A 21,848-nucleotide genomic window follows, 5' to 3' on the forward strand; every position below is an offset into this window, starting at 1 on the left:
GGTTGGCCAAGGAAAATTAATTTTGGTCCTTGGATTTTCCTTCCTGGCTCAATTTTATTTGCAAGGTGGACACTGATGAATAATTATTCTTACAATGACTTGTGATGGGGGGTTCAGCTATATACGATATATTCTCGGTATTATTATTAGGATTGAGGGGGAAAAGCTGGTCGGAATCTTGTAATTCTTGGATTATCAAAATATGCAAAGCTCTACATCGACGAGCAAATCTCACACTCCCAAATATTCAACACAACCCGTGTATAGTCTGTGTTGATTGGTATGAGTAAGTCTGATTAATTATTCTGCGAGGTTTATTCGACTCAAAGATTTCCCCACGTCCATCAGCCATCCTTTTGGTCAGCTGGTCATGTGTTCTTGACCTGACCTACAAAAGTAAGATAACAAAGTTTCAGGTGAGAATGTATTGGGCGCTTTGAAGAAACATGTGATGAGTAGAATATGATTGGATCTCGAATAAGAGCCGACTAACAATAAAAATCGTCATGCCCGTTGCCCTTGTTGACTGGGACTCCAACTTTGTTGCTTTACATAGTTCAAGGGATCCTTCCCGAGCTCTCAACTAAAAGATGGCGAGCAAATTATCCAGGACAAAGTAGATAGAACTCGGTGCCTGCCGAAGAATTTGATGCCACACTCATCCATGCGTTCCTTTGCGTATGAAGTCAGAGAACCTCCTTAGCAAGATCTGGTGAGACGAAATTCGATATAAATACTCACCCTTTTGCTCACCACAAAACATTTCTAATCATCATTCCATCGATATCATTTTACCCACTTTAACATTCAAAAACACATTTACAACTATTATTCTTACTAGTCTTTTGAAAAACCGTTCTTATCTTATCTTGACTACCTATTCGAAAGCCACACACTCTTATCTTGTTATCTTTACCCATTTCCTTCAACAATACTTCTCAATCATGAATTCTCAATCAAACCAGCCATGTCTTCGTGCACGATTTTTGTCAGCATTAAAGTTATCGGACCAGCCTAACAAGGTTGTTGGTATCTCGTCCTCGAATTTTAAAGTGAGTTTCGTAACTCTCTTTCAAAGGCATTGTGATTCTCTTGTTAACCTTGTTTTTTTTACTTTAGCGTGCCAAAGCCTATGAAATGGCTCATCCAAAACCGGTGGTGAAACCCACACTGGTAAGCGTTGATGTCGTTGGAATTTTCATTTACTGTTTCATTATTGATCGTTAGAGCTCATCTCGGTTCTTTCAATTTTGCCCATTTAACAGGACCTAAGCGATCCACTGCTGGTCGCTTTGGCTCGAGCTGCAAACACTTCGACTTCCAACCAATACGCTCGTCAAAGATCCGTGAGTGGTTTTCTCACTAACCTTTTGATCTTTTATCCTCATCTGATCTGATATGTATACTGCCTTCCCATAGACAAAGGTTCCTGTCCGAGTTCCAGCTGGGTTCCCAGTCAATCAGAACTTTAGTCAACGGGTACATTGCACCTTCGATGATCTAAAGGACGAGACGGAAGAAGTTGGTGCGGATGAAGATGAAGATTTGGTTTGTTTATGTTCCACTTGATTGATTCTATGTGGACATCGTTACATTTTCATTTTGGGTTTCATTATTGGTCATTGAAGCTCATCTCTTGTTTTTATTTTGTCAATTTAACAGGACCAATCCGATCCACTTTTGGCAGCTTTGGCTAGATCGGCGAACAACGCAACATCCCGCCGATATGCCAGCCAACGATCGGTTAGTGATTTTCTCACTAACCTTTTGGCATCCTATATTCCACTCTATTCTGACACACATATTTCCTTCACATAGACCAAAGTTCCTATCCGCGTTCCTGCTGGCTTCCCTGTGAATCAGAACTTCAGCCAAAACGTGATTCACACCTTCGATGATGTAAAGACCAAGGTGAAAGTTGAGGGACCCAATGCGGATGAGGATGTTATTTCGGTACGTCGTGTTCGACTTGACTGATTTCTCCATTTCCGCGTACAACGTATTTTCTTGACAATGTTATACAATACTGATACTTCTATGTGATTTCTCTTCAGTCGTCAAAACACGGAAAGTCAAGGGGCATTGAATTTCCAAGATTAGACATGCCCGTGTCTCAAAATGATTCCAACTTGGTGGACTGGTCAACTTCTACGCCAGTCCGAGTTGCAAGAACGAACAGACACACACTGTCTAGCAGAGGGTCTTCAACCTTCTTCACACCTGGGCTCACCGTCTCCTCTTCTTCGGCCACATCAAGTGTGGTATCACCCATTGGCTCTGCTTCCAAGACGCCAACTTCCATTTCATCGGCAAGAAGAGTTGTATCCTCAACTGGACCAAGTTTGGCCACTCCAAGGTGGTTGAGTAGGAAACAAACTACTCCAACCCCCAAGGATAGGCTCTATACAATCCATGAGGCTTTACTTTCCCCTTTTGGGTTACCTTCTTCGGCTCCTGAGGCGATTCACGAAGGTAAATCACACGCTGAAGTTTTGGCTAGTTTAGGGTTTTTGAATAAGTTTTACAGTGAAATGTGAATGATGACAGCGGGATTTGTTCTTCACCTCTTGTTTACATTGTTGTGTTCAATTTGTTTTCTCGAATGTTTTTTCTTGTTTTTTCATTTTCTTTATCTTGCAATAATTTTCTATCAATTTAATTACCCTTTTTCCTTTCATCTAATCAATTTCCCTTTATCTTTAGTAAAAGCAAAAACAATCTTCAAGTCATTCCTTGTTTTTTTGAAATTCCCAATATCCTCAGTTTAGTAGGATTTATTTGGATTAGTGTTAACAAGCATGAAGATTTCAATAAGAAAATTTTATGAAGGTTTGAAAGACATAAAAAAGACATGGATTCTTCAGTTGGTTTATCTATTTAATGCCTTGTAATATAGATTCAAGCTTCTTTGAAGGGTGCTATTTCCTTTTGGGTAACTCTTCTTTGTGTTTGCGCATTTTATTTGATTCAACTTGGATCTGGTCACTCTGCGATTCGTGTTGATATGTTATGAGCTATGGTATATCAACTCATTCCTTTGAATATCTTTTGAATCTATGAGTTTGGATATATCTAGTACATATACAAAATCCTTTACCAAATATATAATTCGGATACTTTGATCTCAAACTTTGGATTGCTGACAAGAAAGAGCTGCCTGCTCTCTTGAGAGAAATTTAAGGCTCTGGATGATACAAGGTGTCTGGACTGAACCCCTGATTGGAAAATGCCTAGTCGAGCCTTCAATTCTTGGAATCCAATGAATGAATGTGTACTTGACTGCATTGTTCTCGTCTGTGACTTATGGTGAAGTAAAAAGCGTTGAAGGTTGTGTAGGGAGGCATTCATATACCAAGATGGTTTATCACGTCTTTTCAACTTGAAACTGTGGACTTGGCAAGTGACTCTGCAGGCTATGGGGATTGGAAAAACCCATGCCAAGGTGCATCTTTCGGTCTCTGAAAGTGGTAACATGATCGTGTTGGAGCTCTGGATAAGAGGGAGAGCAGAGAAGCTTGAGGAAGTCAGAGAATGGGACTTGTTTACAGGGAGAAAGAGAAGCTCAGATTGGAAAATGACACTGGCCAGCTTAGAGCATCAAGCCACTGAGGCTGAGCAGACCTAAGCTTAGCCAATGAGACTCAGAGGCTCGTTAAGCTTACAGACCCCAACCAAGTCTTTCCTTTTTGATTTGTTCAACTAAGATTACAAGACTCCTCCGCCTCATCTCATTGCCCTTCACCGCCGACAAGACTACATAGTGAAACTTCAATAGATCGATCCTTGGCATGCTGCAAGCAAGGGACTTTCCGCATAATTGATCCGTTTCGACATAAGACATTGACAATCGAATTCAACTTCATGTCGATTCTTCCAGAGGCCAACCAAGATCGCTTTGGAGCGACTTCCCATGTGTTGCACATATCTCACTTGCGGGCCAAAGGCTTTATATCCCACTGAAGCAAATACACGTTGCGCTTACGTGCTGAATATGACGACTCACGACCCTGCTTGTCTACAGATAACAAATTCATCAAATGTTTCTACCAATCTAGATGTCTATTCGACTCAATGATTGAAGATAAACCTGTCGATCTACAGATGTCGCGATACCAGTCGTCTTTGCATGCCTTGCTTAGCTGAAACGTATCTCATGGATCCAATCGGATATCAACACTTTCCACAACAGGCCCATTGGGGTAGGCAGTGTTGACGTGGGATGGTTACTTAGGAACAGTCACTGTATAACATTTAGCTCTGTTGTCTTCAAAACCTCAAGTCACATACAAACATCATGTGTAAAAACAGCCAGAAGATGTGCATTCTGGCACCAGAAACCTCAAATAACCTGTGTATTTTGTCAGTGTGTTCTCAATCAGTTGGGCATATTATTATTTCTATATTTCTTACAAGAGTTTGAGAGATGGATTCTCCCATACCTTCAAGGTACAATATAGGACAATCCTATACCCGCATGAGCATGAATTTGTGCTTGAGTACTTTGAACATGAAAGAATTGTTCAATCTCAAAATTCATTATTAAAATGTTTCCATATACCAAGAACCATTTATTTTATTATATCAAACAGCGTACAAATCATAAGCCTGCAATTGTAAAGCAAAAACAAATCAAAGTACAGTCCTAAAACACCAGGGCCTAAACTGACTGGACCCATGTGAACAATTTATCATAAAGTGGTTCCACATAAATACAAATAGAGCTATCACCTCAAGATCATCATGCACTGTCATCTTCATTAGTCAAATCTAAAACACCAGAGCCCAAACATTAGCCACCCAGTGGACTAGAACCATCTAAACAAAATGGACCCATTGCAATAGTTGGTGAACCAGGTATGTATGTCCTCAAATATCCCCAGATTCATTTGCCCGTTGACATCCAAGAGTGTGTAAGTCTTCTTCTTACAAAAACCATCTTTCTCTTTTATTTTAAAATGATGAAGGTTAAAGTTATGGTTTGAGCAGCTCCAAGACTGGATTTGAGGATGGTGAAGACCCTTCCAATTGGGTTCCAAGATTGAAACATAATTCTTGAACCCACCATCTAAGAGGTAAACTTTGGTATATAGGGTAGGGTGATTGATTTCCCAATCTTTATCTTGAAGATATAAAGCCCTGTTTCAAACACATCCAAGTTTAAGTTTGAAATATAACTGGGGTCAGTATTTGTAACATAAACTAAAGAGAAAGAAGAATCACTGAGAAAGAGGGATTTTCATAATTTGACTTACATTTCAGGACCTCAGATAGACAAAAATTTGCAAGGGAAAACCAATACAAGTTTCTTTGATGCTGCTTTTCCTTTTCCTTTATCAAGACAACCAGAGATGGGAACCCCAATTCAGCAAAAAAAAAAGGATTGATCTCCTCCTTGGTCTCCACACTGATTCCCGCCTTGATATGGCTGCCCAAGAATTCATACTCTGATCAACAGTCAATAATTATGGTTTCTAAAACTTCTTCATCAAATGCACCTCTTGTGAGACCATCTAATGTTTCACTGCTGATCTTTTTCATTGTGTTGTACAGAAGTCTTGAGCTAGGAAGGATATTGTCAAAAGAATTCTCTTGGAGATGACCTTGGAATTTGGTCTTGGGATTCTTGAGGGCTTTTGAAGATCCCACAATCATCTGGGTAGGTGGCAATTCAGTAGGGTAAACAGGGCTTGAGGATTTTGATTTGAGCAATTTTTTTTATGTTTCTGTCTTTTGCCAATATGAGTAGATGCTGTGAAAGGATCATTGATTTTATCATCTTCATGTCTTGTTCTTGGTAATCTATTTGATTGTTGCCTAGCACAATATTTGCTCTTGAGGTTTGGGGTCTTTGGAGTGAGAGGTACAAAACAACTTTCAGCCAAGGCCACTGACTTTGAAAACGTCTTGCTTGGGACAATGCTAGATCTACTATGTGATTTGTTGATTTTCTGTTTGATCACAATTTGTATCTTTGAATTCTTTGGATTATCCACACAATCTTCAAACTCCACATTCTTGATAGGCTTACTCAAGGGCAGAGACTGTGGAAGTGGCAGAGGAGTATGAGAGGATACAAGGGCAAAAAACTTGGAAGAGCATGAATAACCAAGGAATTATGATGACATACTTCATCACCCATGGCAAGAGATGCCAAAGCTTGTTGTAAGCTACTCTTAGTGACTGGCTTATACTATTTGGAAGGACAAAAGCTAGATTTGCTACTTGAATTGTTGGATCTTCTCCTTGTGTGATTGAGGCAAGCAAATGATGGTTAAACTTGTTTAGGAGGAATAGCAAATGGTGGGGAAGATAAATTGGCTTGTTCCAGAACAATGGGTAGACTTGGGTTGGCTAGCAATCTTGTAGAGATTTGGGGCCTGGCCTGGTGTTGAGGCCGGTCTCCTGCCTTGATGAATGACATTTTCTTTTTTGTCATGCATGGACATCTTATAAACCATGATCAAAGTGATGATAGAAAGACAGATTCAAGGATGGGTGAGGTATAGGAAGTGTTGTTTTTGATGTTGTGATAAGATATGGCAAGACTAAGTGAATGGTGGTGTTATGAGTTGAACTACAAACAAACTTGGATGGATGTGAACAACTATACAAAGGAATCCACTGAGGATATGAGTGTATAGGATCTGTAAATGTGTTTGTGAATGACAAAGAGGATTACTGAACATTTTCTTCATTTTTTCTAACAATGGTTCACATTTGGATAAAATTTTGAATTAGCTCTGGCTTAATGACTAGCAGCACCAATAAGTAACAATCATAGTCTAATGATTTTGAAAGCTTACCGCTCATATCACCTCAAGTACATGAGATGACTAGCACATGGTGGGAAGCTACAAAGATGGCAGAGAAGTTATTTCAACTGAAATCTCTTTGTCACTTGAGAGAAATTGTGGGTTTGCTCATGAATTTGGTTTCCTTGAAGTGGTTTGTACATTTGCTGTGTGTACACAATGACTGTATCATGGTACTGGTACTATGAAAGCTGACCCATAAGGTCTTCTTGGACTAGAATTGTGTTACACTCATGCTCATCCCCTCTCATATCCGGAAAAGTCACATGGACTTAAATCATAGATAGGATCACAAAAAGACTGACAAGATGTGTGGCTAGTCCAACTTACCACAGCCAATCATGCTTTTAAACAGTGGCTACATTAACAAATTGCTTGGACAATCACAAAAGCAAAGTCGTCAGATGCCCCAGCTGAGTTTTGCCACCTTGATACCAATTTGTGTATTTTCTGATTTTCATTCCAATTTTCATGTTGAAATGTCAAAATGACCAGAACATAAACAGTGGGCACTAGAGCAGCTGGATTTTGTTTCAAAACAAATTGGGTACACTATTGAATATGTGAATATAGAGGCCAAATGGAACTCCCCTTTTCTCTTGATGCAATCAAGTCTTGATTGTCTCTTGCTCAAAAACACAGGTGTTTAATGTTGATTGAGCATGTAGTAAGACTCAATAATGAATTAGAGCCCTTGACCTTCAGGATGAAGTGATCACAGCAAGACTCAAGGTTTCTGACCTTTTTATCTGCCTGGACCTACGGAGAAAGACATATACAGAACGGAAGGACCAAAACTGCTCCATTGTAGTAACCCTGAAGCGGTTTGGGCAGTTGTTTCAATCCACAATCACTGGACTATTGGATACAATGAATTTTCTTCTTCCACTCATTACTCATGTTGTCTCATTGAGGGGAAGGAATGAGGACACTTGTTTCTTTGTGTTTCTTTTATTATCATTACACACTCATTTTTAACTAATGCTGTATAGTGCGTGGAGGCAAGACCTTGGCAATTTGGGATCAAGTAAATACAGGTAAATACTTGATAATTTGCACTTTTGGCCCCGCCAGCTCAAATTCCAGATTGTTCAATCTGGTTGGGTTCTAGTTTTATCATCGATATTGTTTGCTGCTCATCCAACTCAAGCTTGGTTTACTGTCCCAAGTCAACAAGCTCTTGGGTTACAAGTTGTTCTTTTTCTCAACTTCCTACGACAAAAACTCAAGGAGATAAAATACATTTGCCAAAGAAGATCAATTCTTCAGAAAAAAAAAAACGAAATGGTTATTTTCTCCAAAAAGATATGCAGGGATTGCTCTGGATGAGAGCATTCCAAAAGCTGGATTTTTTTTGAAAAAGGTGGTGTCTTGGTATAGATATACTCTTTTGAAAAAAAAACAACCAAAAAGATATGCATGGAATGCGCTCGATGAGAGCATTCCAGAACTCCAATTGGCTGGTTGATACCATAAGTTTTGAGGTGTAGCAATTGTTTTGGGCCTTCTTTTGAATTTGACAATGATTTGCCTCCGCGCACTATAGTAGAATACATTTCACAGGTTTTTTCCTGGTCAAACCCATAGAATATGTATTTGACAACTCTGTAGGTTTCTTGGGGGGGCTTTGCATCGGCAGGGGGACAAGGGAGGTAGGACCACCTGGAAAGTAGATGGGATGGTGCTGAACAGCAGGGCCAGGCAACTCTCACACCTACAGTATTCTGAGCTACATTAGAAAACCACATTGCATAAACTTACCATCCAAGGGGTGGAACCTCTTTAATTTGTGTACATTGCCATAAGCATCAAGTTCTGATACACCAAACACATTCCTTCTTCTGGGTGGAGGATGGGAGCAAAAAAGAGTCCAATCTCAAGCGATGAGATTGTGAGAGAGATGAGTGAGGGATGTGAGAATCCAGATCCGGGCGCGGGATAATCCAAGGATGAGAATTACAACGTGGATGGAGGGGGAGGAAAATGTTGCAGAAAAAATTCTGCAACATTTTTATGCATCGAGAGAAACATGTCCCGGCCCCGGGCCACTTTCTTGATCACCCATTACCCGACATCTACCCGTATGGTGGAAAAAGATGGTACCGTCGTGCCTTTAGGTACCATCAAACATTTTCTTCTGGGAAACTCTTCAGCTTCAAGTCTCCCAAAGATCATGCTGAAGGAACAATAATCACCATTCTTCCATTTTAAGTTTGCACGAAGTATTTCTTTGTTCGCTTGATAGGCACTTTCCCAAAATGTAGTGTATCACGTCACAAAACATCATATGTACAACCAAGAAAGTTGTGTACAGTAAATTTCAAAAGGCTTGAAATCAGAAAACTCGAAAAATCACAAGCTGGCCCGTGCGCGGCGCAGCACCGGCCAAATTTCAAGTGGCCGGACTGTCAACTAACCCATCACGTATTTGGATTTGCGGACTGCAAATCGGACTAACCTGCAAATCCTCAACAACCTTCATGACTTTCGACACTATCCCATCTTACGAGCTTTCCGATTCCAGATGAGAAGAACCACGGTGGCGATGGCGATGGCCAAGGCTTTGGATGGCCTTTTCCTATTTGACCACGGCGACAATCACATTGTGATCCGTTCTTTGGAAACCTCATTCAGTCTTTCTCCCTACACCGTCAAAGCTTTCATATCATTCCAATTTTCAGCGTCAATTCGAGGCGATTTCCTTTTCAATCACTTTCCAAAAGTGTCAATTCGTTCTGAATTTCTTCAACATCTAAATCACTTTCTAAAAATGGCTCCAACTCCTTCTCGTACATCCAAGTCTGCCAGACTTTCGGCTGGTTCTCCACTTGCGTCTAATAACCATAACTGCGAGATGTCAGTCCCCTTGATGAATGTTAGAAAAGGGAGACTGACTGATGAAGCCATCTTATCCTTTGCAGGATTGATACCCATCACGCGGAACCCAACCCCACGGCAAATGTCGATGTCGCCAGCGCAGAGCGAGAATGCTTGCTTGCCCCGCTTGATTTGGCCGATCTCTTGGATTTGAACATCAACGCGAGCGATACGACTCAAGCTGTGGGCGCGTGTTTTGAAAAGTCAGGCGCACCTGTGCGCCTGTTTTCACCAAAAAAATTTGCCTCGCACCCGTGTGCGGCGGTGCTACGCACCCTTGTCTCGATTCGCTTTGTTTTAGATAAAAGCAGCGGAAAACATATATTTCATCATATAAATCTTTTACATTTATATGGAGAAAACTTTGATTAGACAGGATAAGTTGAAATGTTGTAGGAAATCATTTGAAGAGATCATCGGCACTCCAGGCCACTCCAGGACTGTCTGGAACATCCATAACATGCGACTCTTGAGCCAGACTAGATGAACAACTTTTCTCAAATACTCGGAAATCAAAGATAGAAGTGATGAATCCAGTTTCGTCTACATAAAGACTGGGATCGATAGGGTCCAGATGAGCGAATACACCTTCTTCAAAATATTCCAATTCTTCGGCCAGGCCCAATTCTTGCTCAGCAAGAGCTTCTTCAGTATCGAGATCGCTTTTCAAAGCTTGTTTTTTGTTCTGAGAGGTGTATATTTTGTTAGGATCCTGTGATAAGAGATGCATCCGGACCTGTGAAGACATTTTTAGAGTGTTGGTCTTCATGCTACTACGGCGCTTCGTTTTCGTGGCCCCCATATCCGAAAAAAGACTTTCAACACCAGCTGCATGTGGAACTACTTGGAGAACAGAAATCGCGAGTCTCTTGAGAGGGCTTTGATTGGCTGAAACCGGTAGACTGAGCCAACAAGTAAGGGGCTGAGAGCCTAGATCGACTCAAGCAAATGTCAGATGAGTCATGTAGGTATAGAGGTCTCAAGAAACTATAAAGGGACTTACTATTAGTGTCCGACTGAAATGGCGACTGAGAGTTATAGAACCTAATAACTTCATCCTTTATTGTGTAACCTTCCCTTGCAGAGAATCCCCATCGATTAGCAAGGTTACATATCATCCAATTCATCTTGCGAAGGTCAAACCCGCGAGATACAGCAGTAGTCCGAAACGAGGGATTCAAAAAGAAGGCTATAAAGTAGATGTCTTCATTGAAGACTTTGCTTCGCAGGTGTAGGACACTTTTGGAATATCTTTTGAATGGAAGATATCGACTGTAGACGTCGATCTTTGATAGAGCACAATAGACGTGCAGAACTTCTTTCCAGATGTCGGCAAGAGTTGTGTTGGCATGTTCCAATCGACCGATGGCATCAACCACTGATCTTAAAACAATTATGAGAGCTTGGTTTCCCGTGAAATGGTCGCGATCAGAGATTATTGATCGGACATTTGCATTGATTTTGGGTGAATCAAACAAAGGGTCATCATCGGCTTCGATTGCTTTCTTGAACCCACCCTCATGTTCGGATACACTGATGCAGACTTTTGCCATTGAATACCAGCGAGTCTCGCATGCAGTCATGAGACCATGTCCAATTTTGTTTTCTTTTCGCCAATCTTCAAGGAAGTCAGACCAAAAATGTGATTTTGTAAAGAAATTGACCAAGTTTTTGTTTGCTGAGACGACGTCGGTCATTGTTGGATGTGACAGTATATCTTTGGCAATAAGGTTGAATACGTGTAAACAACAATTGATTCCAATGACATGTGGATGCTGTAATGTGATGTTTTTCTAAAGAAGACAATCAGTACCTATCTAAAAAAACACAGATACAAGACTTACTCGTAAGGAAATCATTGGACTAGGCGAGTCTGTGACCACAGCACAAACTTGGGACCAATCAAGGGCCTTCTTTTCAAGTACTTTGTCCAATGCGGCATGAGTGTTTGCTGATGTGTGTCGTTTATGATGAAGATCAAGAACATCAATGAATTCCTTGATCTCAGTACCTTTGAGAACTAAGGTAGCGTAGATACTTGACTTGGAACAATCAGTCCAGCCATCGAGAGAGATTGTAAGAAACTTTGTGTCTTCTAAGAGCTCACTAACACGGAGCTCGTTTTTGGCGTGTAAAATAGGAAGAGTAGAATCACACATTGAGTAACGGGTGGGGACTGTGTAAGGGGTTCGGGAAAGAGTTTGTTGGTATTTGATGAAAAAACGGTTTTGAAGAAATGAAAACGGAATGTGTCCAGAGATTATGGCTTTGAGTAACAGCTCGTGAAGTTTCTCGGTGGTTGATTTTGACATTGGCGTGAAGTGATGAAGCGTGCCTTGATTGTCGTTCTTTTTTTTTTTGAGGCAATGTTTACAACCAAACATTCATCATCAATTGACCGTTTTGAAGTATGAGTTTGGCTGTGATCCTCTGGAGATGAGTCTGAATGCTGTGTGTCGTGCTTGTCAACAACTTGCTGAAGGTAACTTGATTTCTGTTGAGCAGTCATCTTTGGACAAGAATCTTTTACGTGAGCAAATAATTTGTGGGGTTTTCCATTGTACCATTCTTCCTTGCAGTATGTGCACTTTTCCTCTCGTCGCTTGCTCTTGTCGTCTCGGAGTGCTGTTGTAAGAAAACCTTGCCATCGAGGCCCTTGTTTGGAGTTGGGCAGAATCCACTTGGAGCTGTTTGGACCGGACATTGAAGTATGTGAGAGGGAGCTGAAGAAAAAAATTCTGCCTGTTGTCACTGGGCAGCCTCAAGATCCCTTGCAGCTCAGCCCTGTCGCACCCCTCGCCCCCCCCTTTTTTAGCTTCTCAGGTGCGAGAGGTGTGTCGCAGGGTGCGCCCGCACCCCTGTGCGGCGCACTCACCCTGGCGCCCACAGCTTGAGATACGACATCAGGAATAGGATGCTGAGACTCGCCTGTGGAATTTGACTTCCGCCATGAGTCTCCAGAAAATGTGCCGGGTAAGACATTAATCAAGACCACCTTCACTGGTTTGTCCACACTCTGACTTTTCGATTCATTATCTTATAGAATCTGTTCCGAAAACCGAGAAAAAAACTGGTATGTAACAGTCGAGTTTAATTTCATTCATGTGGCTATGCTGACACATCTTTGTAGTTGCTTCGTCTGAAGTTGTGAAGCAGAAGTTTCATGATCTTACGGTGACTTTAGGATTATATACCCCTGAAGCAACCACTGGCCCGGTGAAGGCCAATCACAAACGGAAATGGGTGTTGCAAAAGTTCCCCGTCACAAAGCATCAATTCGACACTTTGATTAGTTCTTTTGCCCAATTGAAATCCTTTTTTATGGACCATCGCCGACAAGATCCGCAACGATACCTCAGGGGGTATGAGTGCTCTATTCCAAACTGCCAATGCCAACAAACAACTTACGATCAGTGTCTATGTTTTCAACCACTCTACCTATGGCAAGGGTAAATTGGGTGAAAACATAGTCACACTCGATGAACATGTCAAAGCGTTCTTCAAAGTCGTTGGCGATAACCCAACTCAAGAATCTGGAATCGTTGTCTCGATGGAACATCCAGCAAAAGCGGCGCAAGTGGTTGCTGTGGTAAGTCATTCTCTTTGTATAATGACTTTGTTCTATTGCTGACTCTCATACTTCGGCCGGTGCTTTTCTCGCATTCCATTTAGGAACGGTCTTTGGCCCATGCGGTTTTGGAAGTGTCCAATACTGTTCACAAAGGTCGACTCACCCCGCAAGACGAACTCGCCCACTCGGACCCCGTTCCCAAACGTAGACTCGTCCTGAACGAGTTAGTTCGACATCACGAGAAAAACGGCAACAGTGCTGCCGAAGGTTATTGTATTGTCAACGTCGATGACAACAAGTTGATTATGGATTTATCCTTTGATCATATGATCGAGTGGGCTAAGATACTGGTAAGCCATCTGATTGTAATGCCTTATGATCTCTCTTTCTCTTTCGTTTCCAAATCATTTTTGTTAATCATTATCTTTTTGGAATGGCTCATCATCCAGGCCAAGGACACGGCGGATGTGACCATGGACGTACCCCCTAAAGGAATCCCTGGTTTCAAATGGCGCAGTATCAAACGGGGTTTGGGTCACACCGCGCCTATTTTTATTGCGAAACGAGCGAAGACCTCTGCCTCCAACGTCGATGCGCCCCCCACCACCTGGGGTTACGCCGAGATGCAGGGCATGCATCTCGACGTGGACATGACCAAGGCGAGACGACTTGCTCACGGCTCCACCCTTGCCGCTTTCATTGAGTTTGCTCAAGTCCCTGAGAACGAAGTCGACATGGTGACTGAAATCTTTGAAGAAAACAACATTGACAGTTTCTTCGCCTTCCTTTTCCCGCAAGCTTTCAACGCCCGCAACATGGAACGCTGGAGCATTTGTTTTGGTACTGGACTCAGACTTATGGAAAGCGCTCGTCGCTACTATGTCCATCTCGTCAACTTGGAAGAAGAGCGCCTCAGAGCTGCTGCTGTCGTGATTGATTCCACCACTGACGATGAGCGTGAAATTCGAGTCATGCCTAAGAAAAGAAAATGATCTTTCCAAGTTGTTACAGCTCAAGATATAATATCTCTCTTCCTCGTCCATGATATATCCACCAAAGCTTGTATTCAAATTCCAACCGTCAAAAGTAGTATTTGTCTAATCTGCCCCCACTCAAATAAAGGCCAATACGTGTCTATTCAAGTAAAATTGTTTTTTTCCTTGTTTAAGTCTTATGTCTCTATTTGTTTTACAAAAATCATATCGCTCTCCTTCCAAAAAATGTGATGTTCTTTTCTACTACTGACAACTTGTGCTGGTCTAGTGTTGTGAGCGTGTTCCTTTCTCGTTTCTCTTTAATTGGTAATTCAAATACTTGCTTGTGCTGTCACATTATGAGCCTCCTGTGACCACAGACTGACCACTTGCTAAAGTGGCCACTCATGGGTCAGTGATACGAACCTAAGTCCAAAAAAACTAACTTTGATACCAACATGTGAGACAAATCGAACTTCAATTCGAACCAATGAACCAATTTGAAGTTCTTCCTGCACACTGACGACAAGCCCTGGGTTCACTTTGCCCAAGGCGATTTCTGCGTGGAGTTGATTCTTCTCACCTGACCAGAAGAATTACCTTGACCCACATCTTTGGATGTCTTCAAATCACAAGAGTTCGATATGAACCCTTTCTCTCTTCTGAGGTGATTTTGGTTCAAATCAAACAATGAGTCCAACCTACCTCACCTCAGCACAGTCTGAACAGTTATATATCTCTGATATAGAAGTTAAAGTGGCCTATGTTTGATTGATCATTTTGTCGCAGCGGGGCTCATTCTTAACTCGAGAATGAGTCCAAAGGAATCTCAGTGTTCATCAAGCTTGATTGAAATCTTTTGGAGCAAGATACGTTGTTCACGGCCCAGGAAGCAATTTGCAAAATACATGGGGTAGGATACAAATCAATCTAAAACTTATTTTGAGACAACGCAACTTGGACTAAATCTTTCCACCGGTCACCCAAATATCCGATAGCACAGACATAAACCTCAAACAAATTTGGAGTAACAAACTGATTCCTTAATAAATCAAGGACTTACATGCAACACTGTAACAGGGCATAAAATAAACTCAAGCTACAAGTATTACGAGTTAGGACTCTTTCACTAAAAATCATTATAGGGCGAACACAAAAACTCATCCTAATTGTAAAGGACGTGTGTCCTCACTTGAAGTCAATTTAACTTCGGAGGGGAAACTGATCAATTGCCACCGTAGTGGGCTTTGGAAGTCTAGAACCAAGGTATGATAGTGATGTATTTCTAGATCTGACTCCAAAGGAATATCATACAAGATCAGTCTCGAAGTTCCCTCAGGACTATACAATGATAACATGAAAGAAATAATATAAATGAAATAAAGAATTGTGCTCACCTGACTCCAAAGGAATATCATACGAGATCAGTCTCGAAGTTCCCTAAGGAGCCAGTACAACAACGTGGCGGTTGAAGGATATATGAATTTGATAAGTGTTAAGTCTAAGGCTACCTATGTCTAATACCTGTATTAACTGTTTGTGATGATGCGAGTAGTGCATCATTACATTCTCCTCCCCTATAAAAAGACTTGAGTAGGTTGAGAATAACAATATAAGGATAAGTAAATGAAATGAGTAATATAGAGAGGAAGAATTTGAAATAGATAACCCGCAAAAAGAGAACTACATAACTTGAAGAACCAGGCGTATAAGGAGAGAGAAAGAAAAAAAAGAAAGAAGGAAAGAAAAGAAAAAAAGAAGAAAAGAGAGAAAAGAAAAATAAGGAACCGGTATATAGTTGAGTCGTGCAAAGAGAGGCCTTGCCGCGTCGTCCATCGTCGTCCATGCAGTAGAATATCTGAAAGAAACAGCGGCCAATTCGACGCTCACAGTGTGGCCAAGGTGATGTTTTTTGACTCAAACGCGTAGCAAAAGCCCGGCGGTGCATACTAAGGAGAGAACTCACTTTTGGTCCATGGACCCTAACAGGATCTCCTCCTGTTCGACGAATAATTTCAGCTTTGATACGTTGAAGACATTGTGCCGTTTGTCGTTCACGGGCAGATCAACCCGTACGCTTTGACCATCGTTGAAGGTGTCAAGTACTTTGTAGGGCCCCTCGTAACGCTCTTTGAGTTTGTCGACTCCCCCTGAGTGCCTACCACGCCAGTCACCCGAGTCCAATAGGATCCAATCGTCGGCTTTGAGAACCACGTCGGAATGGCGCTTGTTATGATGTAAGGCTTGTATGACTCTGCTCGACCACAAATTGTCTCGAGCTTGAGCCCAATACCCCTCCCGTTGACGTAACCACGCCTCGAGCGTTGGCGGCGAGTCATCTGGTCCATCGATGGTAGGGAATAGTCGTGCTGGTCGTCCGAAAGTGAGCTCGAAAGGAGACGTGCCCGTTGCGACGTTGACGGCACTGTTGATCGCGAATTTGACCGATGGTAGTGCATCTAACCAGCGCGTCTGGCGTTTGGCGGTGAAGGTTCTCAAGATTTGGCCTACTGTCTTGTTTGTGCGTTCGCTCCGCCCATCTGCTTGAGGATGGTATGCCAACGAGCGGTGAAAAGAGATGTTCAGCTTACTCATTAATGATTTCCAGAACTTGGATGCCCATGCCTTGTCGCGATCACTAATGATAGATCGTGGCGCCCCCAAAGTTCCCATCCAAGCACCGAAGAACCTGGAAGCTGTCTTCTCAGCAGTGTCCGTCTGATTGACCGGGATCAGTCGTGTGAACCCAGAGAGTCGGCATGTGCATGTCAATATCATATCGTATGAATTGATCTTCGGAAGAGGGCCGATAAAGTCGATCGCAATGTCGGATAAAGGCGTTCTCGGCATCTCAGGTGTCTTCATCCGACCATTAGGAAGGGAAGTTCGGGCCTTGGTCTTTTGACAGGTTTCGCAGGACCTCACGCGTTGATCCACGTCTTTAGTCATTTTAGGCCAGAAGAAATCGGTTCGTAGCGTTGCGACCGTCTTCAGGGGTCCCAAATGTCCTACTCTACGGTGTGCTTCATCAATCAACCGAAGGCGAAGTCCAGACGTGTTAGGAATCAAAAGTCTACCGTCAATGAACACAAGTCCCTCGTCGACGTAGCAGTCGTCTCTGAGCGGTGTTCCGGCCTTGACAGCTTGGCAGAAGGTGTCGACTTCATAGCCTTCAAGGATTGATTGTCGGAAATCTGCTGATAAGGTCGTGTTTGATAAGGCTAGTGCAGCCACCGTCTCAACACCCACTTGAAAGTCTTCCACGTCCTTCCTCAACAACGCGTCAGCCACCGAATTGTCTTCACCTTTCACATATTGAAATTCTAAATTGAAATCCGCTAACTGCTCTAACCACCTAGCCTGTCGTCTGCTGAGAGAGCATTGTTTAAGCAAATATGTAAGTGAGTGATGATCGCTCATAACATTGACCTTCATACCAAGGAGGAGCATCCTCCACTTCTGCAGTGCATGGATCACTGCGAGGAGTTCTTGTTCGTGTACGGGATAATTCCGTTCTGCAACCGACATCTGCCGAGACTCGTAAGCTATAGGATGAGCACTCTGCCACTCTCGACCTTGAAATAAGGCAGCGCCTAGGCCCGTACCACTCGCATCAGTAAATAGCCACAGCGGATCAATAGAATCATAATCAACATTTTTAAGACAGGGTAAAGAAGTCATGATGCTCTTGATGTTTTGAAAAGCCGTCTCTTCAGCCTGTCCCCATTTGAATTGCTTCGGATCCAGTTTGCTACTGGTCAAGGGAGTCAATTTGCCTACATACTTCTCTAGTCCGGATACGAATTTTTTCATCCATTGGACCGTCCCTAAGAATTTCCGCACCCCCTTCCCAGACTTTGGAGATGTCCAAGTTCTAATCTGCTCGACTTTCTCTTCATCCGGCCTGACTCCATCCTCTGAGATAACATGACCAAGGAACTTTACTTGTCGACGAAAAAGCTTGGTTTTCTTCTTGCTGCAGTATAGATTTGCGGCTCGTAGGCGTTCTAACACAAGTTTCACATGTTGTTTATGTTCTTCAATGTTTGATGAGAAAACCACAATGTCGTCCAAGTATACCACGCAGACCGTGTTGATAAGTTCACCCAGCGCTTCTTCTAGTCGAGCCTGATGGGTAGCCGGAGCATTAGTCAATCCCATCGGCATCACGCACCACTTGTAAAGTCCCCACGGTGTCTTCACCGCCGTTAATGGGATATCAGCCTCTCTCATTCGGGTTTGAAAAAACGCATTAGTTTGATCCAAAATGGAAAAAACCTTTCCAGTGGCTACCAGTCTGACCAACTCGTCCACCTTAGGAAGCGGTGAACGGTCCCTGACGGTCATACTGTTCAAGGTGCGGTAATCACATACCCACCTTGGAAGTTCCGAAGGGTCCTTCTTTGGAATGATAAGGCTTGGCGACGCGTATTGACTCGTCGACCGTCGAAGCCTCCCCGCATTTAGATGTTGGTCTAATAATTTATGCCACGCTCCGTGGTGCTTTGGAGGATAATTAGGATATTGCCGTTTGTTGATAACCGCATTCGGATTTGTCAAGACTATTTTATGTCTCACTTGAGAGGATGGATGTTGAAGTTTTTCAGGGAAAGTGCCATCAACAAACTCGCCTTTCTCCTCCGCTTCATCAGAGATAGCCGGTATATCCGTTGGGAAGATATCATCAAATTCCGCGAGCAAAGCCTCCTCAAGGATCTTCCACGTGACTGGCTCAACACTACGGTAAGGTTCATTCTTCAGCTTCAGCGTCTTCTCCCAGTCCTTCCACTTCTCACTCTCACGGTTCTCAGCTAACGAAGCCATCTTATCAACACATTCTTCTTCAAACTCTTTTTTCAATTTTATTTCATGACGATAATCAAATAATAATTCACCCGACACTTCACTGACTACAGCTTTCTTGGAACACGAAACAGACAATTGATGATGGCAGAGAAATGGGGCACCCAGGATCATATCATAAGAACTACTGAGATTCCCAATTTTCATGTAGACACGATCAAATGTTGATTTCGAAGATGTATGCCTCAAGGATGCCGTTGTGAACTCCGTAAGCATCGGTGGTTGACCATTAGAGTCAAGCGCTAACCCCACAATTGTTGGCGTAACTAGCTTGCGTCGTTTTAGTCCTAACGTGTCAACCATCTTTTCAGACATCAAGTTCGTCTCTGACCCTGCATCAGCCAAAGCCCGGAATGTTTTCCCGTTACACGTTAGCTCCAAAATGACCGTACGTTGTGAGGTGGGGTGGTCCACATACCCTTCAGCCAAGGGGTCCGATGCATCTCCTGAATCCTCATTAATCTCACGAAGTTCACGGTCTACCTCTTCGTACGCTGCGATGGTAGCAGAATCATATTTGGGGAAGGTCACTGCTGCCACTTGAGGCTTAGATGATCGACCTGCTGGAGGATGGGTAGGTCGTCCCGCAGTGTTTGCTGACCGAGCCCGCGGAGGAACGTAGTTTGGAGGTTTCGGAGGTGCAACGTAGCCAGGAGGAAAGTTAATCCTTTCTTTGGAGAAAGTACCAGTACATTGCTTGTATTCGCTCCCGCAGTGTTTCTTGCAAAAACGGCAAAGACCTTGTGAATCTAAGTAAGAATTTATCTTCCAGTAAAAGGCCTGTTTACGATCTTCTTCAGAATCCCCTGAGTTTGTGGATTGACCAGCAGTTGGTTGAGGCATGTTACGATTGTAGGGTGCTCTAGGATTGGTCGTGGGTGTAGGTCAACGGTTGATGATCTTTTTCACAACCAAATATTCATATACCAGGTCACAACGTTCCTCGAATCGTATGAAATCAAAACCTTCCCTCTTCAAGGGACCATCTAAGCGTAAGGTTGATTTCAGCTCTGGTAACATCCCCAACATCATGTGAGTAGCTAGGGTAAAGTCATCGATCTCGAGTTGGTCGTGGTTCATAAGGGATTGAATAGAACGGGATCTAGTGCAGTAAAAACAAAAATCCTCATTGATCGACATTTTCAAGGTGAGAATCTTCTCCCGTAATTTATCGTTCCAATCAGATGGCAATGCAGCTCGGAAGAGCTTTTCTTTGAAGTCGGCCCACGGCATCTTGCAGAAGTTATCGATGTTGTGTGCCCAAAAGGCTTGAAGATTGGTCTCCAATAAGTAAGAACCCGTGAGTATGATTCGATCCTCATCTTTGTCGATCTTCTTGACCAGAAAAAAAAAAATTTAACGACGTGAACCACTTCAAGAAAGCCTCCGTGTCTCGGTAAGGCCCTTTGAATTGTGGCCCCTCCGACGACTTGAATTTGGCAAGATCAAGTCCTCGGGAATTCCCCTCGTCGGTCGTAGAAGATCGGGATTGAGCAGGTGCGTTCATTTGCAACTTGAGTAATTTTTCTTCCAATCCGGCAATGCGGTCAGCTGCCTCTTGTGCTGCCATCGCCCACTCTTCGTCCAATCGAGCTTGACGCTCTGCTGCCTCACTTGCAGCCTTGATTCCTGCTGTCTGTGCCATGATCATTGCACGTAACAGCTCATTGGTTGATGGAGGAGCCGGGGACGCTTCATCCGACCGTCCAATCATAGTTTCGGCTTTCGGAATCGGAGATTGAGAAGGAGAAGAGACAGGACCAATATTCAGGTCTCGGTGGAGGTGGTGTTCTTCCCGTTGCAAAAGGGATAAGGGAGAACGTCGAGTAGACAGTGGCGAAGTAGGAAAGCTTCCAGGTAATGAAGAAGCTCGGAAGGGCAAGGAATGTACCGCTGGGATGTAGGGTTTAGCCAATGCTGGGATCGGTCTCAACACGATACTCGCTGATAGAACTTTATCGTGAGTGTACCTTCCTAGCTCTTCGACAGACCGGTGTTGGAATTGTTGTGGTACAGTATTCGATCTTCTAACTATAGACTCCGGATCGTCTACCCAAGGTGTGAGTACAGTAGAATCGCTGCGAGTCGAAGCTGGCGGGGTCATATGAATGAGATCAAGAAGTATAAAAATAAGATAAGGTTTAATCGGGAGATCGTAAGAAGGTTTCGATCTTTGAAAATCCGGGGTGCGTTTAAGAACTGTGTTCTTCTGAAGTAGTCTGAAGTAATCAAAACCGGTAATGGTTCGAGAAAAAAAAAGTGTAAAGGACGTGTGTCCTCACTTGAAGTCAATTTAACTTCGGAGGGGAAACTGATCAATTGCCACCGTAGTGGGCTTTGGAAGTCTAGAACCAAGGTATGATAGTGATGTATTTCTAGATCTGACTCCAAAGGAATATCATACAAGATCAGTCTCGAAGTTCCCTCAGGACTATACAATGATAACATGAAAGAAATAATATAAATGAAATAAAGAATTGTGCTCACCTGACTCCAAAGGAATATCATACAAGATCAGTCTTGAAGTTCCCTCAGGACTATACAATGATAACATGAAAGAAATAATATAAATGAAATAAAGAATTGTGCTCACCTGACTCCAAAGGAATATCATACGAGATCAGTCTCGAAGTTCCCTAAGGAGCCAGTACAACAACGTGGCGGTTGAAGGATATATGAATTTGATAAGTGTTAAGTCTAAGGCTACCTATGTCTAATACCTGTATTAACTGTTTGTGATGATGCGAGTAG

The 21,848-nt window shown here is 42.8% G+C and overlaps 3 protein-coding genes across 3 annotated transcripts in view; 2 read left to right on the forward strand and 1 right to left on the reverse strand.

Annotated features, from left to right (window-relative positions):
• MELLADRAFT_114332 (uncharacterized protein) overlaps nucleotides 1–184 on the forward strand; it is a gene marked incomplete at both ends in the record, with an annotated part of 1,383 nt that extends 1,199 nt beyond the window's left edge. The window contains one exon of the mRNA XM_007419217.1: nucleotides 118–184. Within this exon, the coding sequence (XP_007419279.1) occupies nucleotides 118–184 (67 nt within the window). The remainder of the gene's footprint in view (nucleotides 1–117) is intronic.
• Nucleotides 185–944: 760 nt separating this feature from the next.
• Nucleotides 945–2,537, forward strand: MELLADRAFT_85346 (uncharacterized protein; the record flags this gene model as incomplete). The annotated part of the gene is made up of 7 exons (XM_007419218.1): nucleotides 945–1,052; nucleotides 1,120–1,173; nucleotides 1,266–1,346; nucleotides 1,426–1,548; nucleotides 1,663–1,743; nucleotides 1,819–1,953; nucleotides 2,055–2,537. 7 exons carry the CDS (start codon nucleotides 945–947, stop codon nucleotides 2,535–2,537), a joined length of 1,065 nt encoding a protein of 354 aa, XP_007419280.1.
• Nucleotides 2,538–5,448: 2,911 nt separating this feature from the next.
• MELLADRAFT_114334 (uncharacterized protein) lies at nucleotides 5,449–6,421 on the reverse strand (the record flags this gene model as incomplete). Its single annotated transcript, XM_007419223.1, has 4 exons — nucleotides 5,449–5,686; nucleotides 5,893–6,041; nucleotides 6,128–6,190; nucleotides 6,278–6,421. 4 exons carry the CDS (start codon nucleotides 6,419–6,421, stop codon nucleotides 5,449–5,451), a joined length of 594 nt encoding a protein of 197 aa, XP_007419285.1.
• Between the last annotated feature and the right edge of the window lie 15,427 nt (nucleotides 6,422–21,848).

The sequence above is a fragment of the Melampsora larici-populina genome, assembly GCF_000204055.1.
Source record: "Melampsora larici-populina 98AG31 unplaced genomic scaffold MELLAscaffold_144, whole genome shotgun sequence".
Taxonomy (NCBI): Eukaryota; Fungi; Basidiomycota; class Pucciniomycetes; order Pucciniales; family Melampsoraceae; genus Melampsora; species Melampsora laricis-populina.